Genomic DNA, 16,914 nt, shown 5'->3' with positions numbered 1-16,914 from the left:
TTGTTGACTTTATTTCACCTGTTCTGCACAGCCATCTGGAAACAGAGACAGGCTTTTTTAAGTGTGTGTTATTGCAGTTTCTCCTCCCCAGTCTCCACCACTGGGGTGGGACCTCCTGTGCTGCAGAAGGAACATTTAAAGTGCATACAGAAAGCTGCTATCATTGAAATGTATGACAAAAATAAATTTATGAACCATCACTGCTCCTGCTCAGTTGTGTGACAACATTTGTTCTCCACCCCGTCTCAACTTCTCTTATCTAAATGTCAGTTGCAAACTCAATGTTCCTTTAAAAATGTAATCACCAGGTTCCAGACACTATTGAATTGTATTTTTACGGTTATATCTAGAGACATAAATCCTTTCAAATTTATGTCACCCAAATGAAATGTAACCAGTGATCTTCATGAACATGAACACCAACTTCATAGGTTCTCCAAGATTATTTCACTGGTGCCTAACATGAGAAAATTCATGCATTTTTTCCACTTTCTTCAAGTGCTCTTTTCAATCAATTTGCCAACTTTGCCATCACCAGGGACATCCTAACAACTATTTTGCCTATCCCTTTTCTGACACCTGTCTAACATATTGTCTTGAAATAATTATTGATATATAGAGAGCAGTGAGGTATCTCTCTCTGGGTTTATCAGATGCTGTACTGATTTTTAAAGAGTCAGCATTGATGCTATGAATCCTCAAGTGAATTTAGGAATTTTCCAGCTACATTTTCTTGTTCAGATTTTTTCCCATCAATCTCTAGATAAGACCATCTCCATCAATGTTTAAATCAACTTCTTTACCTAGCTGCAATGTCTGTCTGATTCTTAAAGGACCAGAACATTACCGCATGTGATGTGGCTTTCTATGCAGTCTACAAAAACAGTCCCACACAAGGACACAATGATGCACGTAAGCCAAGACTCCACAAGAGAGACCTTTTAAAAACAAAACTGCATGTGTCACCTTCTGAGCTACCTTTCCATACCTGTGTATATACAACACGAGAACGGTAAACCAGACTGTCTGTAGAAGGACAGTATTAAACTACCAAAAGAAAATACACTGGTTTATTTTCAAATTTCCCAGAAGGAAAAGTTTAAAGCCAGAAAAACACAGGAATCATTCTAAAATAATTTGTTTAAATGTCTCTTACCATTATAATCAGCAATCACAGCAACATGGTGTGAGGAGGTATGTTCCTGTGATATCCACTATTAGAAGAGCAAATGTCCCAATGTAAACAGGTTTTGGGTCATTCACACAGAATCTTCTTATTGCCCTGATCCCATACTCTTTCATCACCTGCCCATTCTTAATCCTTGACTGCTCTTTGTCTGCCACCTTGTTTTGGGAGCGAGAGAAGGATGTCATAAGCCCTCCAGTGCTGTGCACATGATGACTCACAGAAGCAAATTAATTGGGCAGACCACTGCATTGAGTCCTGGAGATGATCTGAATCAAACTCAAATTTACAGCTGGACCCAAAGCCAGTTCCAACAGTTCTGTGTTCTTGAACCAGCACTGAAACAGACCAATCCTATCTCATTGGGAGATCTCTAGGAGTTCAAATTAAATACTCAGCTGCAAACTTATATGCCCCAGATGGAACCAGCTGTGCTTCTATGCAGAGTAGCCAGGATTGCTCAAAGCAGGGTATTTTAATTGCCTAAAGAAGCTTCAGTTACACGGAGCTCTGAGAGGCTGCTGGCAGAATCTTTGATTTCTGATCTTCTGTGATGGAGAAATGTGTTACTGCATCAGCAATACCCTCCAAACACTCATCACAACTCCTCAGCTTAAGCTTCCCCTCTTTAGTACCATGGACCTACCTGTCTGCCAATTAATGTGCACTTACTGTATGTACAGACATATATATATATATATATATATATATGCTTTATTAGGAGAGCAAAAAGCCTTAGTGTTACCACTTACAGACCTCTAATCCTTCCCCTCTCCTCCACCACAGCCCTGTCCATTTGATATTCTATACTATATCACTGGCATCTTTGTCAGTTGCAATGCAGTACAGTGCTGCAGTTTATTTCCATTTCCTCCTTTCCATTGCTAGACTTAGAAGTTTGTGAAAAGCCACAGCACTGCACTGGGAAATAAGAGTGGTACCTACCACTCAGGAGAGGAACAGGAGCTAGGCATTGAAACTTTTTTTCCTAGCTGAATCCCTCATTTGTTTATTTGCCCCTGTTAGGTGACCCTCTCTGTGTTTTAGTGTTTTTGTTTCTACCATGAATCAGTTCAGCATTAAGGAGCTGATCAAGAAACAAAACTTAATCATAGCAACCTCAACCACTGTTGAATCCACACCAGAATTTGACTGAAAAACATGCTAATCATCAACAATGATTTTCCTTGACCACACAGGCCTGACTACAATAGATCAAATAATGGTCCCTGAGACCAGTTAATGGGCACACGGGCTGAAAAGCGACTTCAGGACTCACCCTCTATTTCTTAAGTCTTATATGGACTTACTATAACGTCATTCATCTTTACCTGTCTTCTCCTTCTGCCCTCCTTTCCTCTTACACTGTTGTTCAGTCTCTCCGTCAATACAATCACCAGCACTGCAATTCTCACCAATTTTCTGTATTAATCCTGTAAGACAGCACTGATCTCTGTGGAGGTTTCAAAGCCAAGGTTGGTGTTGTTATACCTGATTACACCATAGATGAACGCGATCCCCATACACTTCAATGGCAATTATTCTCCAAGTTTGAAGTCAACATGTAATTTTACCTCCATGAGCAATATATCCTTGGAGCTCTGAGCTTGGACCTTGGGGTGCTGGATTTTCACTGCCACGGTTCTCCCATCCTGCAGAACTGCTTTGTGTACCTGGGCTAGTGATGCTGCTCCCAAGGGAGTGTCCTCAAAACTCATAAAGAGCTCTTTTATCTGCCAAGAGAAGAGAAAGAGGCATCAGCATAGGGTAATAGAGGCCATGGTAAGGAAAGCCCTGCCCACAGGCCAGAGAGTTCATCTGCCAAAGCTGGGCAGACTCAGCCCTTTCATACTTCTGTCCCCCTCTTAGCCTTGTCATTGTTTAGCCTCTGAGTGAAGCCTGCCAAACACACAAGTGCCCTGGAGATACTCTGCTTGTAGAAATCTGTGACAGAGTCCCAGCAGCACGTTTCATCTTGGATTTGTAGTGGCCAGGCAGTGTGTGAGAGACTTCTTCAGGCTGTCCTGAAAATGGCTTCAAGTGATTATGGTCAGCATCCTGGGTGCAGAAGCCAACAGCTGTTCCTTTACATGTGTTTCTTTTGCAGATATTTAATACCACCTACCATCACCCCTGAAACCTGACAGTATGTATTCCTGTGCATTGCAGCAGCAGCAAGCTTACTTGGTGAAAACTAGCACGTGACTGGGGAGCAGTGGTTAAGGGCTGCATTCAGGGCAGGGGGACAAAAATTGCTGTTTCAACCGTGACAACTTGGCCTGAAAACATGTTTAATGTGATGGACTTTGCCATACGTTCCATAAAAGTAACCAGAGCTCTCAGCTCAGAAAAAGCACCAATCAGGGACAGCAAAGCACTTGGCAAGCAGGAGAGGAAATTATTGGAAGCTTTGCTTGAGAAATTCAGGACTGGACTAGAAGAAAAGTTGCAGATGAAGTAGATTTACCAGGAGCAGGTCCAGGAAGCAAATCCAAGGTAGACATGGGTGAGGGCAAAGAACCACCTCCCCTGCATAACACAGCACCCTACTAGAGACCCTCTTGGCAGCACCAGGCAGCACAGGCTCTCCAAACACTATAGCTATGGTAGTATGATTTCAGCCTAGCTGATGAGCCAGGCCCCTCCACACAGTCAGTGAGCTCACAGGAAGGGCCAACACAGATATGTGGCTTCAGGCATAGCTCATGTAATGCTAGCTGAGGATTTTTGTGCTGCTCTGTAGGGCAAGGTGAATGTAAGCTCTGAGGTTTCCAGAAGTCAGCAAAGGGAACCTGTCCTACCCTTCTCGCAGGCTCAACTGATTTCAAGTGAGCAGTTGAGAAGCCTGTAATTTATGCAGTAGCAAAAAAGAAAGAATGTCAGTGCATTTTTATAACCTGCTTTTTAAAAGGTAATTAAAGATGGGAGCGGCAGCAACCTAGCAATTAAATATGAATAAAGACCTTCCAAGCAAAGTCTTCATGCAAAGCCTTAAACAAATACTCTTTTTGCTGAAAAGGAAGAAAAATACTACAAGGAGCAGCCTGTTCCCTCCTGCAGCTGCCAAGGAATGAGCCTCCTCCCACACCACCCTACCTCTTCTCTCCCAGCCCCTTCCACAGAAAACTATTGCTAGCAACAAACTGGAGCATTTGCAGTAATTAGGTACCAAAACAGACTCAGCTGCCTCCAGTAATTCACTAGGAAGGTACATTTTATTTATTTAATTAATTCTCTTTGGTTCTGGCGGCAAAATCAATTAACTAAAACAACTGCATTTAAAAACAACTAGTTATGTGGTTTTTAATTACAGCAGGTCCATAATTCAAACCTATTGACACTTGTGTCTCAAGAGAAAATGTGTTCAAGACACAGGGACTTTTACCTTTATGTGAAGTTTATGTATTCCCTGAAGAGAAGATCTGTTAAGGGTAAAGATTTAAGGTGGCCAAGAGCCTGCTGGGCTGTAAGATCCCATAAGGAAGAAAAAAATGCAAACAGAGAACCTGCCACATGAGGTTGAGCTGGGATTTTCTTCAACTCTCTCACTACCCTACATCCTTGTATCAGAGGGATGTACCCTTTACAAAGTGGTTACTACTCTAACTGTCATAAGGCTGGGTAACATCCCCCAAAGATTAAAACACAGAATTGGGAGTTCACTGACTTGAATCCAGTAAGATACATTTATAGTAAGATCATATATAAATTGGATAAAATTCCATCTGCTCTGGATTTCAAAACCTCTTAATTGCCTACACTGTCAATCAAGCCATTTTCACGAGAACTGAATGCATGCAGGGGGAAAAAAAGGCTGCACATGTTCCCTCTGGCAGGAATAATATATACCTCATTATCTTGTGACTAAGTTTTCTAAAGAAACATAGTTGAAGAAAGCTGCATCTAAGAGTTATTTTGGATAGAATAGTTTCATTTAAAAACTTGCTACTTAGGACATGGAAGTCAGGTTAGCAGTCATGTTGGATAAAGCCAGCTCAGTGGCCCTCCCATAATTCCAGGACAATTTTGTGCACATTCACAGGCTGCAGACAAGGACAGCAAGGCAAGGGACCACAATAGGGCCAGAGAATTGATGGATACCCCAGGAGCAGAAGGGTAGAGCATGCACAGGGGGAGGGAGCAGATCACAGCCGAGCCACTACATGAGCAGGTGTGAGGATGAGATAAAACAGAAGCGCAATTATGGCTGGGCTCCAGGACCCCCCACGTAGCAAATGACCCTCACTCATTACGGAATTGTCTTTTTTCAGCTCGATGGAGGCAGCTAATGCCTCTGCTGCAGGCTGTGCATCCCAGACATGCAAAATCGAGCAAGAGGCAGTGCGACATGGAAGCAGAGAAGAGGTGAGCCTGGTTCCCACACTGCCTGGCCAGGACTGGGGCCCTTCCAAGGGAAGGCGGCTGCACCCATTCCATGCAAGCAGGGAGTTCTTGGAACAGGCTGCAGGCTCTTCCTGCTCACAAGCACCCTTTATTGTTAAACTGTCATTCCCAGAATGGATGATTAGCAAGCAAACGTCTGGGACAGTCTTGGAGCCCACCTGACTTCAGGAACTCTCAAGTTTTTCCAGCTGGTCTCAAATGGCCTCATCAAACTCACTGTTACCATCTGTAATCCTGGCAGAAGGTGAAACAGGCATAGTTTCCCGACAGGTTTACTAGGAACTTTAGGGCTGCTCTTTCAAAGGAACAGGACAGCCAGCTGCAGGTTTACAGCCATACAGGTGAGCGGTGTCCCTGCACACAGTGGTTTCCCTCACTCCTTCTGCAAGCCAGGACCCCATCAAGCACATGCTCCACCAGCAAATGAATGTGTGCTGTACTTCACTTGCTGGAAACACAGCCCTGACTGTTTAATTCTGAAGAATGAAGCTCATTTAATTTTAAATATACGTGATTGTTGGTATTAGTATTCACACCTCAAGGAACTGATATAAAAGCTCTAACAGGATCTATCTACTTTGACACTTACTAGTATGTATTTGTGCTGAGGCTGCACCTAGAGCCCACATTAAGTCCAGAGTGCCATAGTACGAGATGCACAGCCACCATGGGCCCTGCACAAACTCATGCTTTCCAGGAATTCCCAGCTACAGATGTAGATGCCAGCTACAGGCTTCTTCACATGCCAAAGTGCTTTCCCAAAGCACAGCTGCTCTTCCCAAGGTCTGTAGCACATACCACCTGATGCCACAATGCTGGACACCAGGATGCCTCAGTATTTTTTGCAAATCCCTTCCTTAAACATTTAGGAAGATACTGGAAATCAATTGGATTTAAGCTCCCAAATCCCAAGTCCTTTCTGAAAGTATTACCTTACATGACCTGCCTAGTATGTTCTGAGAAGTCTTTGACAGAGCTGGGATTTAACCCAGATATCCCAAGTTCCAGCCTGATATCTTAATCTCTAAACCATAAACGTTAAATGTGCATGTCTTGCTAGCTAATTTCTTTTGAAATATATTGCCTCTTAATCCCAACCTTTTCATATCCATGTTTTGCAGCAAATGATGGAGTATTACTGCCTGGTTTCAATTTCCCCACTTCACACAGAGGTATGTTCTCTTCCCTCTCCAGAAAGGCTGCTAGCACAGTACTCTGGAGCAGGAGCTTAAGTCATGGAGTCCTTCCCCAGCCCAACACTATAGAACATTGTTCTACATGAGATGTGGTGGCTCTGCTCTGCCAGTGTGATGAATGTTGGCCGTGTGTCAGCAGTTTGTTGAAGACAAATTTAGGGAGCAGTGAGATGCAGGATCACTAACAGCAGAAGGCATCAGGACCTTTGGAATTCACTTTATCAACACTAGCATGCTACTGTTCTCAAATTGAAAGCCCTTCCTGGTTTAAGGAATGTGAACCTCATCCTAGGCTGGTCATCTTTTCAACAAGATACACATAACAGCTCATGCTGCCAAGGACTCAGTGACCCCTGCAAGTCTGCAAGACCAGAGCTCTAAGTGTGAGAAAAATGTTACTTTGTTGTAGAGCAATATACTTCCCAGACAGTGAGAGGTTTTTTCCATCATCCCAGCCCCTCTACGAAAACAAAATGTCAGTGCTGCTCTGAGAATTATTAAGACAGCAAAAACTGAAAGATTAGATTTATAGCAGTAGACAGTGGATTATGAAGAATAATTCATCAAACATCAGAACAAAAAGCCCACAATTTATAGGCGGCTTTGTTGAGTCAGTGAAATCTGATTGGACTTCTCCCCATCTAATGAATGCCAAGCTTAATTGATGGTTCCTAAATTCATCTGTCAAGAACATGTATTTATTAATTCAGTATTTTTAATAATATTGTAGATATACACAGAACAGTGGTTTTGTTTTCAATGGATTCGCTGGTGTTCATATTACATTTACACATACGTGCACATATATAGAGAGGTATATGCTGCATCCAAATGAATGCAGATAAAGGTATGTGTGTGTTCTCATGCACTGAAACAATTACCTATGGCTTAGTACAGAAAACCCCTGCATCTTTCAGTGCACAGGATGGAAAAGTAAGGTGGTTCTTTTCAGGCGGAGATATGCCATAAAGCACCTGTCTAGAATTTGGAAAAGCTGAGGTCTAACATCGTTTCTCCTTGATATTCCATGTGATGCTGGGCCACACCACGTAACAGCACTCATGCTTCAATCAGCAGAATTAGGGCTCTCAACACAGCTAGAAATCTGCCCTTGTCTAATTTATAAGGACCAAGTTTTTAAAAGCAAAGCTAAAATTTATCTGTATAATACATATACAACAGTTATTACACACAGCCACAAACATGCCAATGGTACACATTTGTTCCTGGCATGCCAATCACTGCAAACTTTGTTAATCACTGCTAACATTTCACAACAATAGCACAAAATCAGGGCTGTCCATCAGCCATCAGCATGTCTTCCAGAAAAAGGGCTGTGACTCAGGTGGGGTGTGAAATTCACTTTTTCCTGTTATTTCCACCTTGTACCACTTTGGACCTCTGCAGCCCACTACCTGCTCAGACCCTGAGAATCTTCTCTGGGAACCTACCAACAGCATTTCTCAGTTACAAAGGCATTAGTGTTACAGAAAATGAACTCTGCTAAAGGAAGAGTCCTTGATCCCCCTCAGCCAGAGACCAACATTTGCTCATTCATTCATTGTCTGATACCTATGATCCTGACTACTTCCTGTTCTGCTCACCTATGATGCTTTTTCTGTAGTCTCTTTTGACTAGACAAGCAGCAGAAAAGCCTACATGGAGCCACTCTTGTACTCATCACATCCATCCATTGAGCTGTGCAGCAATAGTATCAGTCTACTTGACTTGCTATAGTACCTTCAACTATTACAGAGCTATACCTTGAGGAGAAGCACCTCTTATTCCATCCCTGATGACTCCTGCATAATAGTCTGTGCTCAGACACACTCACAGTAGCATCATTTATTTTCCTGAGTAAGTCAGATCCTTAAGACAAGGCAGAACTGTCTGAGACTATCACTCATCCCAGATCGAAACCTGGATCTCAATGGTGACAGCTACAACAGGCAGTAAGAGCAATGAGCAGACAGAGCAGATGTATGTCTTCTGACACCCCGCGTGTGAGGTGGACCTCATCTCCCATCTCTCTAAAAGGTGAGCCACTTATCCATGGCTCCCACAAATAAACAACATTCAGCCTAACAAAAGCAAGGATTGTGATGGCCAGACTGGAACATAACTGGCTCAGGAACATTGTCCTCACTGGCACAAGGAGATAAATGTTTTTCACCAATTAAGCTACTGGATGTCCTACTACCTTCCAGAGAGACAGGATGCTAAAATTAACATATTAGCTCTGCGCCCAGAGATACTTTCAACAGCAGGGAGTTCTACAGGTTTTCCAGTAGCATTTCACCACAGCCCCTCCCATGCTTAATTTCATTAGGCTGTTCTCTGTCCAGGTGCTGGTTTCACAAAGCACTCTGAAAGCAGAGAAACTGCACAATATACTTCTGATGTAAGGCAGATATCAAGCTAAACTGTAAGAAAGCAGAGTCCAGACATCATCTTTGGTAGCACAAGCACATAGATGAAACCAGAGAAAGGAAACAGCAAAGCTGGGATGTCTCCAAATAAGTTTCTAACCCATCCACATGTGTGTGTGAACATTATTCCTGGTCAAAGTAGTACAGATAGGTATCTTTCCCTCCTGTTTATAATCTCATACACAAAATTACATTCCAAGAAATTCTATTTCTCAAAAATGTCCATTACCAAGGGAAAGGTTTTGCTGTTGGAAGCCACATAATTTTAAGCTGCAAATCCAGTTCACTTTCCTGTGGAGAAGATGGAAGGTGGAAGAAGCTTGCATGACTGAATCAACTACTTCCTCAGAATCCCCAAGTGATAACAAAGGGATTAACATTCCCTCTAACACCGGCATGGACATTGAGAAAATGCTTATTTTCTGTCCCCAGATGCAGTTAATTAGCACAACGACCTGTGACCTGCTCAGCATTCCACTTCTTTCCATCTCAGAATAAAACATAACATCGCGTGCAGTTAGTCATGTTCCTGATAGCCTAGACCATTTCTGCAGCCCAGCCTGTTTGTGACTGGCCTCCAACAGCAGCCAGTGCTTCCTTATCCTAATGGTCAAGCAAGAGTCCACCAACAACTACGCTTGTGTGGAAAGCAAAGATGTAAAACTGCAGTCTCTCTACCTGCACAGTAAACACTGTCACCGTGCACTCTATTTTGCATGACATAAGTGTCTTACAGCCTATGCAAAAAGCACAGACCAAAGCAAAATAAAGTCAAGGTATGTATATACAAATATAATCTTGTTTGCTTTCCATTCCATCATGCTGGGAAAAAAAATAGTGACTTGGGAGATACTTATTCACTCCAACAGTGCAGGCTATGGGGCAGATGCTTCCCTGCTCTTCTCTTGCACATACAAACATCCCGTTCAATTTGCTCTTTTATCTTTCTCCCAGTTGAGCAATGCTCATTAAATCCACTCTTTTCTCTCTTTTTGGGGAAATACTACTTCTTCTGCATCTCTCCTGTCTGTGAGGATGGAGCCATGCTGGTCAGTCGTTCAGACAGACTGGAATCACAGTCCTTCAAAAGCACACAATGAAGCCACTCCCAGACATCTTTTGTATTTTAATTGAAAGCATTCTTTCTCTTTCCTCCCCCTGCTAACAAAGGAGGGTCTCATTTGTTACAGCAGTGCACAGTGGAAGCACAGCAGAAGACAACTCTGCTGCATTCCATCTGCCCAAAGGGATTCTTATTCCATGGCTGAGGTAGAGCAGTAGTGGCCCCTTTATAGTAAGAATTTCAAGGCTTTCTGTGCTCTTTGCAGCTCTTCAGCTCCCAAGCAATAGAGCTGAAAGTGCTAACATAGCAGGAATACCCCAGTAGCTCCTAAGGAAGGGAAAAGTCTCCTCAGCCTGCTGCTCTTTTAATTGCTCTCTTAGTTTATCTGAGCAGCTGGCTTATCCTTTTCCCAGCTTTCTGGAAATGCTACACAAAGCTCTGCTCACAACCTCTACCCCCACCACTGCATCTGGATAATAGCTCACATAAAATTCCCACTTCCTTTCTGCTGACTTGTAGTTCTGGCTCTGTACTCTACATCAGCCTGCTTCTAGCCAAACTACAATTTCAGCCTGTTTCTCAGTCATCTTCTTTCAGTCATATCTCTGTTCACATTCAACAAAGCTAAAGCACAGTTACCAATCTTCTCAGTCAAACCATCCCTTCTATCTCCTTTCTTGTCACAACAGAGAATGTCAGTAACTTTCTGTCAAACATGCCTGCAGCCTTGACCTTATCATCAACAATGACCTCATTTTGAGGTCTGAATCCAGATATCAAGTGCTAATGCTCACAAATGACAGGTGAAAACAAGCCAATTGTCCCCCAACCCCTCAAAGTTCCAATTTCTCTTGAGCCACACATGTAGTAAGATATGTGGAGGTCCCCAACACACAGAACCCCTTGGCTGAATTCCCGAAGACATATTCCCAGATGACATATCACCCCTACAGCTGCCAGCCGCCTGGAGCAAAGACAAAACATTTGTAAAGAATCATCACAGAACAGCTCTGGTTGAAAGAGACCTCAAAAGACGGCCTGGTTTAACTTTTCATGGGAAAGGAAGTCTTGAAAAAATCTCCAGTGATAAGGTCTCTTACCACATCCCTGGGGAAGTTGTTGCCATGACTGGTAGTTCTCAATGTAAAAAATTTCTTACCTGTACCAAGGTAGCACTTCACTCAAAATGCCACAGAGATGGGGCCAGTTGCCACATAAGCAAGAAGGTTAGATTTAAGAAAAAACCCAGAAGCAAATGAACTTCCAAGATCACTTTGACTCCAGATATTAACACATTCCTGCCATGCACTGGCTGAAATCTGTGTAAGAAAGGATCAAGGAGCCAGAACAAACAAGCTCCATGTTAGTCACAGCTAGGCAGGGGGAGGCTCAGAGAGCACTGCAGAAATGGCCCAAGGGCCCTGTCATCAGTAAGCCTGCACAACAGCAGCGCTCCTGTGAGAAATAACCAGCTGCCACAGCCTGAGGATATATAGGACACACATCACCTGTGCCACCTTGAGAAACACACCTCACCTGTGGCTCATCTTAGATGCCTCTGATTCAGCTTTGAGAGCCTGAGGCCTTCAAGAAGCATATAAAATAAGCAGGGGGGTTGGGACTATAAAGAGTGATGAGGGTATGTTTGGAAGAGGCTGGGTACAAGGATTTGGTCAGAAAGTGAAGCTGTGCCACGGCTTGAGCAGAGAGTTAAAACGGAGGCATGGAGCAGGGCATTTGTGTACACAGCTTGTATGAGGAATGGTAGGCAAAATCTATCCACAGAGAGGCAAACAAAGAATAGGATCAGGATGGTGTTTGTGTGTGTGGAGAGGCAGGGTGTGCAGGAGGAGTGGAGGGTCCCTGCAGTGTGTGTGCAGGACTGTACTACATTTTATTTCATTGTGTCATAGTTTGGGTTGGAAGGGACCTTAAGCATCATCTAGTTCCACCCTCCCTGCCATAGGCAGGGGCACCTACCATTAAACCAGATTGCTCAAAGCCCCATCCAGCCTGGCTTTAAACACTCCTAGGAATGGGGCAAACATGACTTCTCTGTTTCAGTACCTCACCACTGTGGATGCAACAGCCTGGTCAGAAAGTGAGAAAATGGGCTTCATTTTCTCACAGTGGACTTGTGAGACTTTTTAGGGAGTTGTAGAAATTATGGTAACTTGTTAGTATAAACAACCTGCAGATGGTGTTTTCCTACTCTGTTTTTCTGTTCTTCTCAAGGACTGTTTGTGAGAAAAATGTTTTTGTTAATCAGCCAATCAAGGAGAATGTGTCAAATCTGACTATAAAAGAGAGGATTTTTGTACTAAAGTCTGCTTCTCCTGCAAACCAGCCTTCGAGTGAATTTGTGTCATTTCTGGGCTCAATGGTGACATACCACCACCACAGAAAAGTATTTTTTCCTAATACGTAACCTAAACCTATTGTCTTTCAGTTGGAAGTCATTCCCCCTTGTCCTATCACTACCACACCCTCGTAAAAGTCCCTCTCCAGCTCTCTTGTAGGTCCCCTTTAGGTGCTGGAAGGTGCTATGATGTCTCCCCCAGTCCTTTTCCAGGCTGAACAACCTCAACTCGGTCATCCTGTGTTCACAGGAGAGGTGTTCCAGCCCTCTGATGATCTTCATCACCTGGGACAGAGAGCAGGAATGACAGAAGCAGCATTGGACAAAAAGCTCATAAGCCAGTTACTGTGCCTTGATGGGTATTGAAACACCAGCACACATGGCAGACAAGTCGATATGAAAGACACAGCTATTCAGCAGTCCACACCAGAGACCGAGGTGCAGGGACTACACAGAAGCTGAGGCAGAATAATTTACTAGGAGGTCTGGATGAGACCCTGGAGTGTGTATCCTTTGCAGCCAACTATCAGGAAAAAAACATACAGAGATCAATAAAAGTCCCTCAGGAGAGACAACTGCATGACAAATTAAATCCACAACTGACTTTGCCAATAGTGTCACTGGCACCATGCATTAGATGATCCCTAACGACCGGTCATACAAACACGGAGCCCTGAGCTCTCTGCACTGATGCAAAGAGAAAAGTCCTATGCTAAACCAGCTACATCCTGTCCTGCTTCCTTCTTGTCAATCTCTCCTCAGAATATCAACTTTACCTTTCTTCTCCTGACCATATTTCCTCTACTTTTCACATGTCTGCTCTGATCTGTCTGCCCCTTCTACAGTTCACTTATTGTCTTTCTCCTCTTCCTCCCATGTTTTTTAACTTGCCCCCAGACCTTAGTGCAGGGCTGCCAAATCCCTGCTTCAAGGGTGTAACCCAGCTAATTTACTTTCCTTACAGCAGTGTCTGCTCTCATGTAAATTACCCTCCAAACCCAGCCTGTGAAACGGGCTGTTCACTAAACTCTATGAATAGGAAAGTAGGCACAGCTGGCCTATTCATAATCAACATAAAAAATAGATTAGCACTTTACAGATTAAACATTATTGTTTCAATAGTTAACATAAATCAACTACACTTACAGGCCTAGCATTGCTGCTGCCACTGCAGGGCGACAAGTACTGCAAAGGGAAGGTGCAGTAGGATACAGCCTGAAAGTAAGTTCTCCCCTGGCATCCCCAGTGTGTACTGCTAGAGGTTGTTAGCAGGACAAAAGTGGGCTACGGAAACAAAGCTAGAGGGGTAATTTTGATTAATTCACATGCATTTCCAAGCAATCTAGCAACCCACTATTCTAAAGACAGAATCCAACTGCCTTTCTTCCTTCCCTCAGGCTGATGCAGCTCAAAAATTAAGCAAAAAAGTAATCTTCTGGAATAGGAGTGGGACAGGAAGCCTCTAAAGCTACTGGTATGTAGCTCTGTTTCCTATATTTCAAAATATTTGGGCTTCTGTGGATGAAGAAAAACAGGGTGGATTCCATCTATTGTAACCATCTCAAAAAGCACCTCATTACAACCCAGGATTCACCTCACCAAAGAGGGGCCAAGTACTGAGATCCACTTTAGATGTGTCCTGTGGAGGGCAAGACTAGGAGAGAGTATCCCAAAGTGGTCAGGCTGCACTTTCTCCCTCATCAGGTACAAGATACTAAGCCACTGGAGAGACTCAGTCCAACACATTGTGATCAGTGTGCTATGGCTGTGTAGTCATTAGAGAGGCAAGGCCCACAGAACCAGTCTGCTCCATACTTTTCCATTCCTTCCTGCTCACTCACTGAGAACCACCCACTGTCTCAAATGTTTAACTCGGAGCACCCATTCTGTAATTCCTGAGCTGGTTTTAATGACTGCAAGGGACTGGCAAAGGCCTTGGCCAGGATATCCTATTAAGAAACAGCCTCACACCTCTTTCAAAAAAAAAAAAAAAGGAAAAAAAAATACAAGAGGAAGAGATTAGGTTATGGTCCAAAGGACAAAAGATGGACCAGGAGGGAGGTTGGCTTATAGGTTTTCTTGGCAGCAGGGCAAAGACATTAGCAGTTTACAAAGGGCAAGGTGGGAAAAGTTACATGGAGAGACTTCTTTACTGTAACCCCTCTTAACAGGCCCTGGTAATTTTAATTGCTCTAGCCTCCTTCTAGCCTTTCTTGATAAATGGGAATAGCAGTTAATAGACCTGAACCAATCAGCTATATCCAATAAGGTGCTTGAGAAAATTAGCTTTGTTCTCCATGCACAACTGATACCACCTCAGTTTCATTCATTACCTAAAATGAGCTAACTAATGTAAATTTTCTACTAATAATTTGAAATTTGGAAGGATTGATGCTGAAGAGCATTTTCCAAGAACTTGCTAATTTGAGATGCAGTGGTTATGTGAGCTTTGTAAGGGAGAAACTTGTAGGTTTGCTTCAGCTGAGCTCTCCTGGCACAAGCAATAGGTCACAAGAGTTTACTTCTTCAGTTGTCACAGACAGCTTCAGAGGTTTGGCTCCAAACTACACATCCTGTAAAACAAAATACTGAAAAGCTTACAGAAAATGAGTGCAAAATGTGCCTAATATTCACATACATAACATGACAAAAACTCCTCAGGCTGGTCTGCATATAAGGAACAAACACACTTTGCTGACTAATGGTGTAAAGAACATTGAGACACCTTAGATCCCAATTTTTGCCTCAATTCTCAAAACATAAAAGCATATTGAGTGTGTGGCTTCTTATAAGGAGAATTTCGAATGCTCCTAGCAGTTTTTTCACAGAGACTTGCAAGCAGATTTGAAGTGTTTTTTATGGCTCAGCATCCTTTCATAGAATCAAGAGCTGCCTGTCAGACAGATCCCAGAAGTGCCATAAAACAAAAATTATTAGATTACTGTACATCTTATAAATTCATAAAAATTCTATGTGACTACTCTGTGTGTTAGAAAAATACAGGTACATCAAGGTTAGGCCCTGTAAGTCCTTATTTTATCTTATGCCATTTGTTTCATTTACAAATAACCTATTGCCAAAAGTTGCCTGACTCACTGCATCATGTTTTCATATTTCTGATGGGTCAAGAGCAAAGTAACTGTGCAGATGTAAAATTCTGAAAGAAATTAGGAGATAATAACTAGGCAGCATCAAGTAGGATATTAAAAGATCAGTGGGCAGGCAGATGATGGGATTCTTCACTCCATCAGAAAAAAATCAGGCATAGCAAACCCAGCCTGTGTCAAGATCAGAACATCAAGAATATTTCAGAGGGTATCAGCAGTAGGCTTTGGAACAGAAGCCAGTGCCTCAACATAGCACCTCAATGTTTCTGCTCCTACACAGATCCTGCTGTGTCAGAAATGCCTGGAGATTGCTGAGCAAAGAAAATACACATTTGAAAAAAATAAGTCTCCATATGCAAGAATAAGGACTATTAATCCCATTTACAGACTGCAATTTCCAGCAAATGTTTGAAATCGGAAGGGTTACCCACATGCTGAAAAGTGTTTTCTGTCAATGGCTTGAGCATTGCTGTGCAGCAGATGCACCACCTCTGCAGGATGTGGACACTGAATACAGCCTGACACAGCTGCCATGTGTACTGTCAGCCAAGATGGATTTGCTTCAGAGCAACACTTCAGGTATAATCAAAACTCTCAGAAAACTGTATTGAACACAGTTTACCGTCTGCACAGACATTGAGCCAACAAATTCCATGCAGGTATTAACCCCCAGGCACCTAAAGAATTTGTAAATTAGAGGCAAAAAATGTCACTAAGCATCCAGTTCAGAACTATTTTTACCAGGCCATTCCCCATTGCACTTTCTATCTGAAGCTTTTATCTTCCTTACAGAAGGCCCTACAAACAATCTTTCAGAAAATCTACTGTCCAACTTCCTATACTGTAAATCTTACTCATTTGAAAGAAGTCAATGGAGATTATCCTATAATCTATACTCAAAACCTTCCCTCTCTTACACTAAGGGGCCTAGAGTACCCAGGAAGAGGCTGCCATGAGCAGGACCCAGCCAAGTTCTCCCAGGAGCTCTGACTGGAGAGAAAATCCATGGCAAGAGGTAGTACATTCTTCAAAAGCTCCCCTGGCAGTAGAAACACCAGGCTGTCCTTGGCACAACAGTAAGGGTCAGTAACACTGGAGCTCGCATACAGAGTGAGCAGGGACACAAGAAACAAAGCAAGGTTCACTACCTCAGTCACACAAAGCTCTCTG

General features: G+C 43.0%; 1 protein-coding gene across 4 annotated transcripts in view; it reads right to left on the bottom strand.

Annotated features, from left to right (window-relative positions):
• Positions 1-16,914, bottom strand: part of ADCK1 (aarF domain containing kinase 1) — a 75,421-nt gene that overhangs the window by 19,930 nt on the left and 38,577 nt on the right. For all 4 annotated transcript variants that reach the window (XM_041399442.1, XM_041399469.1, XM_041399451.1 and 1 more), the window contains one exon: positions 2,761-2,919. In XM_041399442.1, coding sequence (XP_041255376.1) covers positions 2,761-2,919 — 159 coding nt within the window. The remainder of the gene's footprint in view (positions 1-2,760; positions 2,920-16,914) is intronic.

Source organism: Onychostruthus taczanowskii, unplaced genomic scaffold (assembly GCF_017590055.1).
Source record: "Onychostruthus taczanowskii isolate IOZ18803 unplaced genomic scaffold, ASM1759005v1 scaffold1, whole genome shotgun sequence".
In the NCBI taxonomy this organism is placed as follows: Eukaryota; Metazoa; Chordata; class Aves; order Passeriformes; family Passeridae; genus Onychostruthus; species Onychostruthus taczanowskii.
The sequence above is the reverse complement of the archived record's forward strand: the minus strand, read 5'-3'. Positions and strand labels throughout refer to the sequence as shown.